General features: G+C 40.9%; 2 protein-coding genes across 3 annotated transcripts in view; one reads left to right on the top strand and one right to left on the bottom strand.

Moving 5' to 3' along the window:
- Nucleotides 1–2,706, bottom strand: part of TM7SF3 (transmembrane 7 superfamily member 3) — a 36,377-nt gene extending 33,671 nt beyond the window's left edge. Inside the window, exon 1 of one of the 2 annotated variants that reach the window (XM_061204408.1) lies at nucleotides 2,430–2,706. In XM_061204408.1, coding sequence (XP_061060391.1) covers nucleotides 2,430–2,520 — 91 coding nt within the window. In that variant the 5' untranslated portion in view covers nucleotides 2,521–2,706. The remainder of the gene's footprint in view (nucleotides 1–2,429) is intronic. The other variant, XM_061204409.1, reaches the window with a different exon arrangement.
- A 6,175-nt stretch (nucleotides 2,707–8,881) lies between these two features.
- On the top strand, nucleotides 8,882–14,685 carry MED21 (mediator complex subunit 21). The gene is made up of 4 exons (XM_061205348.1): nucleotides 8,882–8,954; nucleotides 12,895–13,009; nucleotides 13,556–13,656; nucleotides 14,218–14,685. Exons 1-4 carry the CDS (start codon nucleotides 8,913–8,915, stop codon nucleotides 14,392–14,394), a joined length of 435 nt encoding a protein of 144 aa, XP_061061331.1. The 5' UTR covers nucleotides 8,882–8,912; the 3' UTR covers nucleotides 14,395–14,685.
- Nucleotides 14,686–17,363: the final 2,678 nt, after the last annotated feature.

Here is a 17,363-nt window from a genome sequence, read left to right as displayed (position 1 = left end):
AGACCCAATGCAGCCAAAAATAAATAAATTTTTAAAAAAAAGAAGGATATTACAGGGCAAATGGCTAACACGAGACTGAGCACTTATACGCTGTAGCTCTCCTCTAAAAAGCAGTGGCTCTGCTTTTTCTGGCAAAAATGTTTTTTGCCATCTAACGTACAGCAGGGGACCTTTTTCTATTTTTCATACCCTTCCTCCATTCCTACCCAGAGTCACTCTTTCCTTCCAATAATTCCATTCTAAAAAGAGCTGCCTAATCCCAATATGTTCCTTTTCTTTCTCAATCAGATCCTAAACTTGCAACCTTAAAATTTTCCACCTCTTCCTTTTTACTATTTACTGAAATGTACCTCCATTGTTTCTGCTTCAACTCAATAGAAAAATTCTAGGACAGATCTGTCAACGCTTAGTCTTCATAATTCTCTTCAGATGGAATATTAAAAACAAAAACCGTTCAGCTACTTGAGCTGGCCAGCATTCAACTGCCCCTCCCAATTTCTCATTGATACTTTCTTATGAATTTTCATTAGCCCTAAAAGGTGAAAGGAAACACAAAAATGCACACACTTTTGAGAGAAAGAGAACACTTGCAACTAACTACACAAGTGGCCTGCTACCTTCCTTAAGCATTATGGATAGCACAAACTTGAGAAGGTTCAAATACCACTCTGCTCAACTCCAATCACTAGGTAAGTTCCTGTGAGTTACCAGATATGAACCTGAATCAATAATGAAAGGTGTTAAGGGTAGCAGGGAACCGGGACTCCAAGAGAAGGGAAAACTGTTTCGATGTATGGTTCATCTCCTGCTGGTCACAGAAAGCACCGTCCTCAGACAGTCTAGAACTCCATCTGTCACCTTTAAAGATTCACTTAGCTTCTAAGCCACTACTCAAGGTGTTTAGCTCTGCTAAAGATGGGTAAATCCTCCTAACTTACAGCAGCTACTCAATTTTCGAGTTTGTATAGTCATCAGAATCCTCAGATAGAAATCCAGACATTTTCCAGGAGGATCATGCAAGTCTGGAACTAAGTGTTCCTTCATTTCCACTCTGATCTTTATCTGACAAATGTGGAGAATATCAGCTTTCATTAACCCTCAGCAGTCAAGTTCCCACCTGCTGTCCCTCTCCTGCACAGAACAGCAATACTGATGCAAGGACAGAAGAAGAATGTGGCTGAGGAAATAACAGTGCTGTAATCACAGAAAAGCGGTGAGAAACAGTGTCTGAAAAACATTAATTTCTCAAATTACTTCTCTCGTCTGATCATCTGCGAACTCAATCTCTCAGATTCTTCACCTTGGAAGAATGGAAATAGCCATGTGAGGGAGGGAGAAGAGACTCTCTTTTGAGGAATGAGAATTCAGAGAAGAATTAAGTGTAAAGCACCACACTAAGTAAAACATTCTCACTGGAGGGCAGCTTTGTAGAAGTGGAAGACCATGAAATTTACAGCAAGACACACTTGGGTTCATCTGCTGTCTCTGCCCCTCTTAACTGTTTACTTGTGTAGTGAGCATCGTCTTGGGCCTCAGGTTCCTCCTCCACCAGTGAGGACAATAATTATCTAACAGGGTCGTAAGGATTAAATAACACTGCCATGAAAAGCACCTGGCACATACTGCACGCAGTGAATGTTAGCGCCCTGTTATAAACAAGGCTATTTTTTCTGCAAAACTATAACCACCCTTTTCAGCTTTGGCCTTAAATTCTAGGATTCAGTTTGCACAAGTGCTTTTCAAAGATAAGCATTCAGAAACAGAATCACAAGATTCAGAAAATACTATGTTTCAGAACTACAACTAGTCTCTTAAGCTCAAAACAAAACCAAGAATGTTCTTGACCCCATGGAAAAGCACATGATTATCAGCTTCGTACAATTAACGCTTTTTACAGTTTATATTAACAAACCGCCAACTATTGCTAAAATCCATTCACCAAGCACATGACCATATGACCTATGGTCTAAAGTCCCATTCTGGGTTCACTCTTCCTCTGAAACTCCGTAGAGTATAACCAGTTTGAAAAGCATCTAGATCTAGATTTTGGAGTACAAAAACCCGCTGCAGCTGGGCTGCATCAAGCCTCGCAGTCCAGAGGCTCAGACCAGCCACTTGGGAGCAAAGAGGTGTTTTAATGTGTTAAATTAAACCTACAAACATGGCTGCACCCTAAGGTAGAGAATAACGTGTCTGAACAAGAGAGTTTCTTATCTCTTCCCATTCCCCTAACCTAAATTAGGAGGTTGACAGTAAGGCCTCCTTAGCAATGGGACTTGCCTTCTGCAGGAAAGGACCTCGATCCATTCCTGCCGGTTCTGAACTCACCGCCTCCCCTGCTGCGCGGACAGACCCCGGGGTGGACTCTGACCTTGCAAGAAATGCAAGACCAAGTTTGGGTTGCAGCAGTCAGGCGCCCCCGACCTTACCCTCGCTGGAGTTCCCGACGGTCTCGGCTCCGCCGGCCGCCGCCGGTTCCGACGCCAACACAGCCAGAAGCAGCAGCCGAAGAAGCTCCATTGCTGCCCCGGCCGGGCGCCGCCACCTAGCCCGCGCTACCCCGGGGCGCCCGCGCCCGGCGCCATCGCTCGCCAGGTGCACGCGCAGCACACCTGCCAGCCCCGCGGAACCCGCGCACCCCCCGCCCCGGCAGAGGGCTCCAGTTCCGGCAATCAGCCCCGCGGCGCGGCCCCACGCCTCCTCCCGCCCCTCACGTCATGGCGACGGCGCCCCCCGGGGCGGGGGCGGGGACGGGAGCGGAGGGGCGTGTCCGGGCGGCGCTCGCCTCCTCCCGGCCGGCGGCGCTGCGGGCGCCCTTGTGCCGGGGGCTGTGGCGACCCCAGGAAGTTGTGGGGTGTAACCTGTACTTCTCACTTTGGTATCTTTCGCACTTACGAAAACTACCGTTCGAGTGAAAAATAACCCTATCTGTTGCGGCCTAACGTCTCCAGGCTCCCGTTTCCCGCGTTTCCTTTGCAAACGGAAAAAAAGAGGAATCTGGTGCTCAAAACGCTAGAGTTGATCGTTTCTCCCTGTCGCAATTGCCTTAGCTCCTCAGGGAGATGTTGGTATGAAAATACGGGGGCAGTGCTGTTTCTGTAGTGGTTATTGCGCTGGTGATGAGCGCCACAATTAAAAATAAAGTTTCGTGTTCTCTAAGCGAAATATCCTCGAAGACTCAAGACCTTCATCTGAACTTCCTCTCTCAAATTTTATACGTGAGGGCTGTTTAAAGGACAGTAGTCCATGTGACAGATGGCTCGTGAGACGATTGTGGAATTAGGTCTATAGACTCAAATTTATTTGGGGAAGATTGCCCTGCTTTATTTTTCCTGCTCTTTAACTTTTTCAGTTATCTATTTTAATAAGCAACTATGTTGAAAATTCCATATTTGGTTAATCCACTACTAAACTAAAAACCTATAGCAATCACCATAATATTAACAGGCACAACTCTTTTCCTGCCCTTCCTCTGCCTGGTCCAAATGTTCACACCTGCGGTAGTACTATTTATTCCTATGGTGTTTATTCACTGTCCCACATGCCCTCTTTCCAGTAACTCTCAAGAGATGAAACCCCGGGACGATGATAGCAGCGATTATAAGGGTAGCATTTAGACCCGTGGATGGATTATTCAGTAAATTGTGTCTGATAACTGATTAGCTGCACTCTACTGGGGAGAGAGGATTACAACTCTATCTCACATCGTCACAATGAAATCCCAAAGTAATAAATAAAATTAAAATCTTAAAAGAGCTAGAAGAAATACACCTTAAAAAAAAAAAAAAGTTGATCGCAGAAGGATGGGAGGAACTTTTTTTTTTTTTCTTTTAAGAGTTTATTTGAGCAAAAATCTATTGGGATCTGGCAGCGCCAAACCAGAAATGATCAGAACTATTCAGTGGAGGAACTTTCTAAGCAAAAAGTGAAGGAGGAAACCATAAAGGAAAAGATTGGTAGATTTGGCTACTTAAAAATTTTAATTTTATTAAAGTCAAAAAACACCATAAACAATAAACCATAGGAAAAGTCAAGTTGATGACCAAAAGTAAAAGGTAGCCAACGACATGAATAGCGAATTAAAAAAATAAATAAATAAAAGAAACACAAATGGCCAGTAAACACATGAAAAAAAGTTCAAATTCACTAGTAACACACAAAATCAAATTAAGAAACTAAGCTGTAAATATTTTAAAAGAACAAGAACTTCGAGTGTGGATGAAAGAGCTGAGAAGACATTCTAAGATGGAACTAGTGAGAGTGTAATTTCATACAACTTTTTATGGCATGAGCTGCATCAGAAATCTTAAAAATACTCAGCTTTGGTGTGATAATGGCACTTTTGGATTTAAGTATGTAAATATGTATAAAAATTATATATATATGTTAGTGCACAAAACTGTTCAAGGTGTTATTTACAATAGCAAAAAATCTAAAACAACCTAAATGCCCAACAATAATAAGTTAAATAACCTGTAATGCAGCCATATAATAGAATACCTTGTAGCCCTTCAAAAATCATTTTTTAAAAGGCAACTGATTGATCAGGAAGTGTTTATGAAAAAGCAAGTTAAAAAGCAATATATATATATATATATATATAGTATAAGCTTTATTTTGTTTTCTTTTTAATATGCATTCATATTTATATGCATAGAAAGGTTGAAAGAACATTATCAAAATGTTTAAAATAGTTTATCTCCAGGTGATTGGATTAAGAATGATTTTCTCTGCACATTTCTGCTCTTTGTAAAATTTCTACATTGAATGTGTATGGCTTTTGAATAAGAAAATAAAATTTTTTTAAAGATATACTTCTAAAGGTTTTCTGGTAAAAGCATTCAGGATAACAGTCCATCTTCCTGAGTATGACACAATGTTTTTCATGATGTAGCGCCTGTCCAGCTCTCCAGGTTCTTGCTGCAACTCAACTCCTCTATGCTGGCCATGCTGAATGAATTTCACTTCCCTGAACTAACCCCATTCCCTCTCTTCCACACTTTAGCATTGCAGTTCCCTGTGCCTGCAGTGGACAGCTGATGACAGATCTGTCAGTAAGCAGAAGAGGGCCTCATTACCTCGGCTCCAAAATACTGTAACAGCTTGGGAAGAATACTGGCTGGGGTTCCTTGCTCATGTCAGAGTTCCACTGGCAACCTGGGAAGCAAATGGGCCCAACAGCTTTGCAGATGAGTTTTTATTCCTTAGAAAGGAAACACAAAAACTGACAAGATTCCCAAATCCAAGATATAGATAACTAGAGCCTTAAGGACTGCTTAAAGTCTAGAAAAAGAAGGAAGGCAGGAAACCTATCCTAGATTTTTGACAAAGCCCAAGACACCTTGGATGGAGATGGGAATAAAGCTCCAGGGGAAAGGCAGGAAAGGTCCTCTGTGAAGCTTGCCCATTTATTCTATCTTATTCTAACCTCACCTTTGCTCTGTATTTTTTTTTTGAATTTTAGAATTTTATTTAGCAGGTTCTTATTAGTCATCCATTTTATTGCTCTGTATTTTTTAACACTTGTTCTTCCTATGGGTTACATTCTTTGGACTGTGTTCATTAAATTAAATTCAATAAATGTTTATTTAGTAACTTATATGGAAATCATTATGCTAGGAAATTCATTCATTTAGTCCATAAATATGCATTCAGAGTCTTCTAAGTGTCGGGCTAAATGCTAGGTGCTAGGCATTGGAAATATGGAAACAATTAAAATATGTTTCCTGCCCACAAGTACCTCATGGTGGTGAGTGAATTAGAGTCATGTATGGATAATTAAACCTCAATGTGTTAGGTGTAATAACAAGTACAAGGAACAATTCTGAAGATTGGGAGCAACTAACTTACTCTAGGGTTTCAGGAAAGGTTTTATCAAGAAAGAAACGTTTAAAATGAGGTTTAAAGCTGAGTGGATGATCAACAGGGGAACAAAATCGAGGTAGGGATGGAAGTGTGGGCTTTTCATACAAGGAAGAGAGAATTAATGCGTCTTATATGATGTGCATAGGAGTACGAAACAGCAGAGCATCTGTAGGGAATTGCAAAGAATCTAATGTAGCAAATGCTTATTTACAGTATTTCAGCACAGTGCTTGGAACAGTTTAGATGTTTAATAAATTGTGACTGAGTAGGTAATAAAGGTAGTTAAGGGTCTAGAATGTCAAGTTAAAGAACGGTTAAAGTTTTTTTTTCCTGAAAAAATAGGGAGTCACTACAGATTAAAAAAATCAAAATACTTACTACAAGATTGGCTATGAGTTGATAAAAAATCGAAGCTGGGTGATGGGTACATGAGTGTTCATCATACTATTCTCTCTACTTTTGTGTATGTTTGAAACTTTTAATAATATAAAGTTTAAAAGGACATACTTAGCAAAATTGTGTTTCAAAGATAAGAGATACATAATACTGAGTTCCTCCTCTTAAAACCATATAATCCAGCAGGGGATTCAAGAAAAGCAAATGAAAAAGCATATGAAAAAAATGTCAAAATCATGAAAGGAGAGAGAAGGGGTCCATGTGGAATCTAGTAATTCATAAAATTTACATTAAAAGTAAAAAGTAAAACTTTAAAAGATCGAGTGTGAATTAAATAGCAGCACAGAAATTGTTTTGATAAAGGTAAAGAATTGAGTGGTTATCAATTGGAGACAACTTTGCCCCACACTTGCTAGGAGACATCTGGGAATATCTGGAGATATTTCGTGTTGTCACAACTGGGTGGGGGGGCTTTGCTACTCTCATCTCATGAGTAGAGGACAGGGATGCTGGCAAACATCCTACAATGCACAGGACAGCACCTCAGAACAGAGAATAATCAGCCTCAAACGTCAACAGAGCCACTGTTGAGGCATCCTGAGCTACACATATAAGACTGTATTTGGCAGGTGGATTATTACCTTAAGTCCACAGCTTCAAGAGGTTCATAAACCCCTGAAAATGTATGCAAAATTTTGAGAGCCTGGTCTGGGAAAAGGTCCACAGTTTTCATCTGATTCTTTAGGGGTCCATGGTCAGAAGAGGCTTAAGAAGCCCAGGAAAAACAAAAGTTTTCAGGGGCTGTGGCTGAATAATCTGAAGTGATTATTTCACTCAGAAAACTATTGCACGAGGAGGCGGGATCTGTTTCCTAGAGCCAGATTATGGTCAACCTTGAAACCCAAGCAGAAATGGCTGAATATCAACCTGAGGTCTCTGTGGAGCTACTGAAAACAGTAAGGAAGGTAACGACAGGATGACAGGATGGAAGTTGGGTTGTAATAGGAGTTGCTTCAGAGTGGTTCTACCCCAAGCGCCCAAATTCTCTTCAATCAGGCTACAAATCTTAGTATTCTCCCTTCGTGGGTGCTCTCATTCATCCCTCTGTATCCAACCAGGTACCAATCCGTGTGAATTTTTCCTTCAAAGCTAGCCTTGTCTTCTCTTCTCAGGCTCAACACCCTAGTCTAGGCCCAACTCACCTCATTCTTGAATAACTGCAAACCCCTCCTCCTTGTGAGCCCCTGGTTTATTCATCTTTGCAAACCCAGCACCCACATAACTTTCTGGCACGTGGCAGACATTCAGTAAGGAACACTCTCAGCTGGGGGTGAGAAGAGAGGGTCACAAGCTTACCCCATATTATAGTTAAAACAAATTAGAATTCTCTCAATAATCCCATTAAGGGGGGAGGTGCCTCACCTGTAGAGGTTCCCAATTAGGTCCCAGCAGTTTTGTCGATTGTTTGGAGGTGGGGTCGGGTGGTGGTCAAGCAGAAGTGGAGCTTCCCAGCTAGGGCTGGAGTAGATCCCACAAGCCAAGTTCCCAACGGAGAGTTTTCTCCACCCTCCCCCAACCCCAGGAGGGTGATCAGGGATAATCAGCCTGAGGAGGAGGGCCTGTGAGTTTGTCTGAAGTCCACAAAGCAGTCATTAGCTGATTCCAGCCTCATTTCTTTCCAGACTATCCCCAGGCTCTAACTTTCCTTAAATACCAAGTTTCGACTATCACTCTTCACACTGAAACCCTCAATAGGTCCCAAGTCTAAGCCTAAATTGCACAGCTTATCTTTTTTAAAACTGAACTTGCCGCACCTACGCACCTGGCTTATTTTCCAGGAACCTCCTCTCTTCCCACTACACAGTGTGAAACTTCCACTCTCTGCTCCACCAACCCTGCTCTGTTCCTTACCGGGTTTCTCGCCGTCACACAAACAGGAGATGCTGATTACACCTTACCTCTTACCTTACCGTCTTCCTCCTCTCACTTTTGCCCACAAGACCTCTGTTTTCCATACTCTTCCAACACGGCCATTACAGCTCAGTTTAGTACTAGTTTTGGACGCTTTCCATCTCACGTGTGTCAGCTCCCCCAGCACACCCACATTTAAACAAGCATCCAAGCGCTCCGCACTCAAAAGCAATGGAGAGGCACCGGAACACAGCCCGTCCTGATTGCTTGCTGAATTTTAATTTGGATTTCTTGACACTCAAGTCGGTACCGTGACTCCCAAGTATTCTTTAGTTGCTTGCTGTGTATGTTTTGCGGTCCACGCAAGTATTCAAGGCGATGTTTATAAATGGATACAAGGGAGGGTAGGGAAAATTACTTTTAAAAACCGCATAACCCAACAATCTCTGTAAAGTGTTTAACACCTAAAAGCCACGAGAAAGTATGTTGGTCCCCAAACAGAGTGGGCCCTGTACAGTTCCCACGTTACTGAACGTGGTCCCAGCTGAGACGCCCCAGGTGGAGCTAGTCTATATAAAGTAGGCCTCCGGAAAGTCCCGCCCCCTCCGCGCCGGGCGTGGAGTACGGATTGACTCCACCCCCTCCAAGAACGCAGCCCTGTGATTGGCCGTGACGCATCCCAGAGCTGCCCAATTGCGTACGAGCAGCTGCTTTTGCGTCTCTTTGTTTGTGGGAGGAAAATGGCGGATCGGCTCACGCAGCTGCAGGACGCCGTGAACTCGGTGAGCAATTGCACGCGATTAATCTCCGTCGTCTTCTTTCCCGAGGGAAAGCAAGGCAGAAAAAGAGGTCCGAGGGACAAAACTCGGAAGTGGGGAGTGGACTGAGGCCGGGCTTCAGCATCAAGCGCTGGGGTTGGAGGGAGGCGGCGCCGCGGTCTGGAAGGTCTGAGGTCGGCTGCGGGGCGGGGCGGGAGCCAGCGGCCTCTTAGCCTGCGAAGTGGAGGATCTCACTGCGTGGACTGTCACGCTTCACGGCCTTATCATGTTCTCTCGGAAAAGTTTTCTTGTCAGTGGTGCTTATGGGATTGCTTCTCTTTGGCCGGGAGGGGAGAGGAAGCGGAAGCTTTTTTCCCCTTATAAATTTTAACCCACGGAGGGCAATCCGTGTTCTTAATGATTGGATCTTTGTCATTAGATGTTAGCCGAGAATATTCCTTCCCCAAAATTTTCAGGTTGGGGCGGGAGTGATAGTAAAGTGAAAAGCTTTGTTTCATCTTAGTTGGTTCCTATAGACCAAGGGTTCCATCTCTTGGCCACGCCCCCAGCATGTCAGTTTAGGGAAAACCGACGTCTTTATGATAGTGAATCTTCTGACCTTCGTATATCTTTATTTAAGGTTTTTAAAATGCCTGCCAATAGGTCTGCTCCCTATAAAAAGTCAGGTGTTGTGAGTAGCCCCCCTTACTTTGATCCTTCTGATTATTTTTCCTGTTATGTCTACGTAGAAAGTATATGCAAACCAAAGAATTCATATACTTATTACCATTAAGAGCTAAATTGTTTACATTTCTGTCATTCTATTTATACTTTGATGTCCCAGGTGAGATGTTGACTGGAAAATCCAAGTACCTGGTCTCTTGCCAGTTTTTTCTCACTGGAAGCTAATAAGTTGGTATTCTTGTTATTAGTTTTTGTACACTTGAAGAGTGTGAATCTGCTCACGAGCAACTGATCTACTTTGTGTGTGAGGGCCAGCCCCTAAATGTTGATGAATTCACCAAGGTAAATTCTACCTTTGGTGACTTGCCTGGGCTGCCAACCAATCTCCCTCAGGGAGATACTCCTTTGAGGCTTTACAAAATCAAATTGTAATGATGCTGCTGGATACAAATGTTATTTTAGGGGAAATGTTGTGTATTCATACATGTCTCATAGCCAGAAGGATAGTAAGGAAAAGTGAATATGGCCCTTAACTCCATGGTAAGCAGGCTGATCATTGGATTTTGGAGAAAAACCTCTAGGTTAACTGGTATGGGTGCCTGGTATCCATGATGGGTGCACCATCATGGTTACAGAGAAATACTCCTTGAGGAGTTTACAGTCTGATTAGAAAGATGTCATATACTCAAGAGACATTTAAATAATGCAAAAGCAGTATGTGGTTAGGAGTTGTAATGAATTGAGTGTTTTCAGCTGTAAGTGCTGAAGTAAAGTGAACTGTTGAGTGATACTAACTAAAATAGAGGGAATCTTATTAGCATTTATCTGAATCGTAATTATTTGTGAAATTATTAAAATAAAATTTATTTTACCCACTGAGAACTCCATGAGAGCAGAAACTGTCTTGTTCACTGTATCACTGTTTATACAGTTATATACAGTGCTTGTCATAGAGTTGATTTTTGATAAATATTTGTTGAATGGATTTTGAGAGCTTCATAAGGACAGAGCAAATAGCCAGTGTGTTGAATATTTGTGTGTGTTTTCTGTATTCTTCATAACAATGCTATAATGTGAGAATGTTCCCAATTTAAAAATTAAAAAAAACTCGAGTTACCAGAACCAGAATTAGAATCCATGTTTGTACAGCTTCAGAGCACTAACTGCCACTCTATTACCTTTGCAAAATGTGAGCAAAAGCAGTGTAGTCAGGAATGAATTTATCACCAGTCAGGCATATGTGAAGGAGTAGATAATGAACAAGTAGGGTTGACTTAGATTATTGAAAGCTTTGAAGTAGCCTGAAGACTTGGAGATTTATCTTGAAGACCATGCTGGGGCAAACTCAAAATTTTTGAGCAGAGTAAAATAACATAGAAAATAATAAGAACTAGGGACTTCCCTGGTGGCACAGTGGTTAAGAATTTGCCTGCCAAGGCAGGGGACACGGGTTCGATCCCTGGTCTGGGAAGATCCCACATGCTGCGGAGCAACTAAGCCTGTGCGTCACAACCACTGAGCCTGTGCTGTAGAGCCGGCGAGCCACAACTACTGAGCCCGTGAGCCACAACTACTGAAGCCCCCGCGCCTAGAACCTGTGCTCCTCAACAAGAGAAGCCACCGCAGTGAGAAGCCTGTGCACTGCAACAGAGTAGCCCCCGCTCACCACAACTAGAGAAAGCCAGCTTGCAGCAACGAAGACCCAAAGCGGCCAAAAATAAATAAATAATTAATTTTAAAAAAGAAAATAAGAACTAGAAATTAATAAGGAGTCTGTTGTAAACAATTCTTGTGTGAAGTTGTACTAACAGCAGCAGTGATGGTAGAAGGAAAAGGGAAAGATTTGTAGTAGTATTAGCAGGATTTGAAGGTGAAAGGAAAGTTGAGTCTGAAGTTAGACTGGTTGACTAGGAGATTCTCAATACAAATTAGATATTAAACAAAGGAAACAGTTGACTTTGAGTTCTGTCATGCAAATAGTGGCAGCGAAACTTAGTGGAAATGCTGATTCAGTGATTGGAGATAAGGAATTGAGGTTTGAGAGGTCGGGGCTATTGAGAGAAGTTGCTGGGGAGACTAGGAATCTTAGGTTTGGAGATGGTAATGTTATGGAGCCAGGTTTGTTTGCTGGACTTGGAGCAGGCCAAACACTGAGACACCGAGTTTCGCAGCAGAGAAGGGGTTTATTTATTCAGGAGGCAGTGGAGTGAGGAGACAGGAGAACAAATCTCAGATTGCTTCCCAGAAGGCAAGAGGCTTGCGATTTTATGGGGTAAAGAAGCAGGGTGTTCTCAGGCCTGGGGAAAGGTGGGTGGAGGTAGGGAAAAGGTGAGGTAATTGGTGTTGTGCACGGGACCAGTTTTAGGGTTGGTGGTCCCAACTATTCTTAACTGGTCTGAACTGGGCAGGAGCCCACTCCAAATCTTCCAAATTTCTGGAAAACAACTTAAGCCCCTGTTACTACAGTGATGCATGCATCAGCAGCGTTATCTGTAGGGGTGGTAAGAAGTCTGGTGCTGTATTACATGGGCTACGTGAAGCTTGGAGGGTGTGCAATTAGGGAAAGAGAAAAAAACTAAAGCAGTCTTAATCATTAAAGGCAGGTTACAAACAGAGGGGTTTCTAACAAGCTGTTCCCTTATCTGCTGTTCTGTAAGACATACTCCAGTATTTCTGTTAGCGTGACAGCTTCCATTAACCCCATGGGACATGGTTTCAGTAAGGACTTGGTATTCTCAATCTTCAAAACTGCTTAAGGAATACTTTCAGAGCCCTGGGAGTTTACAGCTTGAGTCCTGGAGAAAAACATTTCAGAATACTTAAGGTGCAGTCTTTTCCCCACTTTTATACTTGTAACTACTCTAGGTTCAGAAAAGGGGTCGTATAGTTTGTACACAAGTCACACTTTAAAATTTATCCTGGGGCCATTCTTAGATATTTGCCTATCACATTTGCTCTTTTCCACCACTACTTCCCCAGAAATCTTTACTTGTGCTTGCAGTAAGTATTGGCATATATTTCTCTTGTCATTCTGTTACCCTGGGAAGAAAAGAAAGATTATTTTGTATTTCTTTGATTGATACCAAACATAGTTTCTTTGCATGATTAAAACATTTAATCATTGTTAGTAACTGGTTTATGTTATCCAGAATTACTCCTTTCTGTTTTATTTTCTTGCTCAGAGATCATTATAATAGAAACATTGTTGCTGCCGTTACCAATAAAATCGGTAAAACAGATAAATCCTTTCTAACTTTGCCACGTTTCCTTTGGCCTCAAGCTTGCAGATCAGTTTTGTAATGCCATTGGAGTGTTGCAGCAGTGCGGTCCTCCTGCCTCTTTTAGTAATATTCAGACAGCCATTAACAAAGATCAGCCAGCTAATCCTACAGAAGGTAAATAGATTTTCTTGGTTTCTCTTAGTTTGACTCTCACATTACCTGTAATCCCTTAAAATTAGATTTATTGAAAAATTCAACTTATTTATGGCTTTCTAAAAATGTTATTGTTTGAGAATATTACTACAAGTTTGTCATAAAAGAAATGAATTTGTTATAGTCAATTTACGTAACACCTCATAATTCTTTTCTTGTTAAATAACAGATGTTTTACTTGTTTAGAGGAGAATTGTATGAATTTAGCTGAATTTTACTTGAGGGACCTTAATAAGAAAGGCATCCCATTTATAGATTCCTTTATTCAAGTGACCACTGTATTGTCCTAATAAATGAAATGATATACATTATGCTTACATTCCAATTTGAGTTAATATTAAAGCTAATTCTCAAACGTAATAGAATTGATGTGTTAAAATTATACTTTAATCATTAGAAGCCTGCTACAGAAAAAGTTATGAAGTTTTCTGTTTTCATAAAGTTTAATTTCTCTTTCTGAAAACTTGAGATTCTCTAATATCCTAAATGAGTACTGTCTTTCTCTAGAATATGCCCAGCTTTTTGCAGCGTTGATTGCACGAACAGCAAAAGACATTGATGTTTTGATAGATTCCTTACCCAGTGAAGAATCTACAGCTGCTTTACAGGTAAAAATCTCTTTTCCTTTGAGAATTTTGTGAGTAGAGAATTTTGAATTAAAGAGATAGATTTAGTTCCTTTTGTTACAATTTTCAAAGTTACTCTAAATTTTAAAGTGGGAATTTTACTGTGAACTACTGTAGTCTGTTAAAAACTGAGCTGAATGTATATAATTGTCCAATTTTGAGCTTAAAGAAAACTTGCCATTTTCCTCAGTTTGCTTCTTTTCCTTGCGAAGAGTGAGAGGAGGGGCACATTCTGGGTGTGGAGTAGAATAGTAGTGTCCGAAAGCAGTGTGGAAGGGAGTCTCATGTAGCCATCCAGAGATCTCCAATCGAAAAGTCATCTTTTAAATAATTCATAGAGGGAAAACTCTGATCTTAGGATTTATGCCACTGAAAGTTTTATCTGATCTTAGGATTTCTGCAGCTGAAAAATCTATCACAGTTGTTGCGTAGTCATCAGATTTAAAAGTAAATACTTTTACTGCAGGTTCTTTCCGTCTCAACTTTCATTAATCTCCAAGTTTTTCATTTCTCAGAACATTCTTAAATTTGTGTCTTATAAAGGCTGCAAGCTTGTATAAACTGGAAGAAGAAAATCACGAAGCTGCTACATGTCTGGAGGATGTTGTTTATCGAGGGGACATGCTTCTGGAAAAGATACAGAGCGCACTTGCTGATATTGCACAGTCCCAGCTGAAGACAAGAAGTGGTACCCATAGCCAGTCTCTTCCGGACTCATAGCACCAGCGCACATATACCGTGCGTGAGGCTGAGAAAAGAGCTGCTTCAATGCCATTAAGAATTCTGCATCAGATTTAGATGTAAGCCTTACCAACAGTTACAGAAACATTAAGCACTATGACACATGTTATCTTTTTAGCTATTTTAAATAGTCTTCTGTTTTCACTCTTAATAATAAGCTTGTAAAATCGTGATTGAACCAGCTTTAAACTGTCATTATGCCTTTTTTTTTTTTAATTATCTGGGTTAAATTATTGAGGCAGATATTGCATTAATGATCATAATATAATTAAACAGATGTACTATAAAATTCTATTGTGATGTAATTTCTGTCTTTATTTTTGTCATATTTCTACAGTCTTTACAAATCAAAACATCCCTCAAGCCAGCGGAGAGGTGGTAAATGCAGAGATAGTGGACTTTTGAATTTAGGTTGATATCCTTCTGCCTCTTTAATGGTGACATGGTATAAATTTGGAGCTTGAGCAAGGAACAATTCTGAAACCATGTTGCTTTTTAAGAAACAGAGAGTTAGTGTGGCTGGATGAGATATTAGGTCACTTTTATGGAAGTTTTTTCCTCTTTTTCTAGAACCTCATATCCATTCTAGTTCGTCTCCACATTTGTTTCTATTAAGAAATCCTCTGTGGAATTCCCATGCTATTGTGAGAAAAATTTTCTTCATTCTCAACTTTTTCTCCATATCTCTTCACCTGCTTCTTTCCATTTTTCTCCTTAATTTGCACAGTGAAGTATGTTTCCTGAGTCATTGATTCCTTCTCATTCTTTTTATTTATCCGAAGGTTCTGTCTTCTGATCTTGTAAACCTCTCAGCCTTTATTGCTGCATTCTAATTGACCAGAACATGCTTCCGCTACATCGGTTACTTCAGCATCATTGTCTCCATTGCCATTGCTTACTTTGTTATTGTTGACATTTGTGTTAGCTTTATCAAGTATGCTTATGCATTCAACTCTTGGATCTCCTTGAATATTAAGCTCTTCTACAGTTCTTGAAAAATACTGCTTAGGGGTACATTTTAACTCCAGTAAGACGACTTATAGAATCATTAACTTTTAATTAATTAATTAATTAATTTTTTGGCTGCCTTGGGTCTTCGTTGCCGTGTGCGAGCTTTCTCTAGTTGTGGTGAGCGGGGGCTACTCTTTGTTGCAGTGTGCGGGCTTCTCATCACGGTGGCTTCTCTTTGTTGCGGAGCACGGGCTCTAGGCACACGGGCTCAGTAGTTGTGGCTCGCGGGCTCTGGAGCGCAGGCTCAGTAGTTGTGGCGCACGGGCTTAGTTGCTCCACGGCATGTGGGATCTTCCTGGACCAGGGCTCGAACCCGTGTCCCCTGCATTGGCAGGCGGATTCTTAACCACTGCCCCACCAGGGAAGTCCATAGAATCATTAACTTTTAAAATTGTTAAATGTTATCCACACTAATAGATAATTTAAATGTTAGGCTTATTTTCTCTGACATCACTTAAAATTCATTTTATTTTTAAACACTGGAATCAAGTAGAAGATAAGGAGCTCACAAAAGAAAGTAACCTTCAAAATACTGAACCCTATTCAATACAATTAGCCCCAAGAGAGAAATAAGAATTTCAGCCTTAAGCTGGTAGACTACCGTTAAAATATTACTCTTACCTGAAAGAAACTTCTTATATTTGAAATTACCTTTTTTTTTTCCAGTTTAAGGTATTATAGAAAAAGGGCAATACATATTCTGAAATATGCATGAAGATTGTATAACATAATTCATAAAGATTGTTTGCAGCAACTTCTCTTAGGCATCATTTTGTGGACGTGGCTATTGGATTAGGAGATCCTCAGAGCTGAAATAGATGTATGGACAGAACAGTTAAGAAATCCCTTTACTCTGTTGTATTCCAGGAAATGGCTTACTGCAAAGAACCTCCTTTCCCAAGATGACTAAGGTAAGATGTGTAGATGACTCCTTTGACTACCTATGACAAAGCCAGACCTAGACCCTCCAGATTCCTGTTTTTTATCTCATAAATAATTAGTTGAACTGCTTGTTCCCAAAGACCAGTCTGGGCAAAATGCCCTCTAGCTTGGCTTGATCAAACTTCAGGCTGCTCCCCGACAGGCTCCTGAACTTGAATCCACCCTCAGCCTGAGCCAGCACTGGAATGTGGAATAGTCTTTCCTCAACAACACCTCCTGAAAACTGACCACAAAAAAAGACATTCCCTGATCAGCTGTCCCGTTCTGTCATCTGCTCCCCTCACTCCCTCATACCCAGAGCTTTCTAGCCTTGTTTACTCGTTCCTATAAAAGCATCTGATCTGTCTTTGAGCTGCTTGCAGCTCTTACGGTCAGAGCATCCTCTCTATTGCTGTAGCCTCCATATAGTTCCTCTCGTATTTCAAATAAAGTCTTGTCGTACCTAAGTCTGGGTTTGTTCTTAACGCCACTCACTGTGTGGGGAAAAAAATCCCATGACTCTTACTGCACAGCCGCAGGGCTAAGTCTGGGGTAAAGGGGGCGGAGGCACTTACTTACCTTAAAGTAATAAGAAATCTATCTCTGATTCAGAACATCTTGTGTACACATTCAGGATAAAATTAATAGAGATGAATGTTAAAAATCTAACACTAAGAGACAACTTGGCGATCAAAGAGGAAATGATAATGGAGATTAGGACATAATTCAGAACTTAATAAAAACAAACTACCTATAGAAACTTGTGGCATTCCACTAAGACAGCATTTAGGAGATGCAATATTACGTTCCTTGCTTATATTAGAAAAAGGGGAACAGAAAATTAATGAGTTAAGCTTCAAACTGAAAGAAAGAAGGACATAATAAATCATAACAGAAGAAACTAAGAAAGCAACCATACCATGAGAGAATAAGAAAAGCTGGGATTCAAAAAGAGTAATAAAATGGATAAGTTAGGCAAGTTTGATCAAGGAAAAAAGAGATGGCATAAATAAACA

Source organism: Eubalaena glacialis, chromosome 11 (assembly GCF_028564815.1).
Source record: "Eubalaena glacialis isolate mEubGla1 chromosome 11, mEubGla1.1.hap2.+ XY, whole genome shotgun sequence".
In the NCBI taxonomy this organism is placed as follows: domain Eukaryota; kingdom Metazoa; phylum Chordata; class Mammalia; order Artiodactyla; family Balaenidae; genus Eubalaena; species Eubalaena glacialis.
The sequence above is the reverse complement of the archived record's forward strand: the minus strand, read 5'-3'. Positions and strand labels throughout refer to the sequence as shown.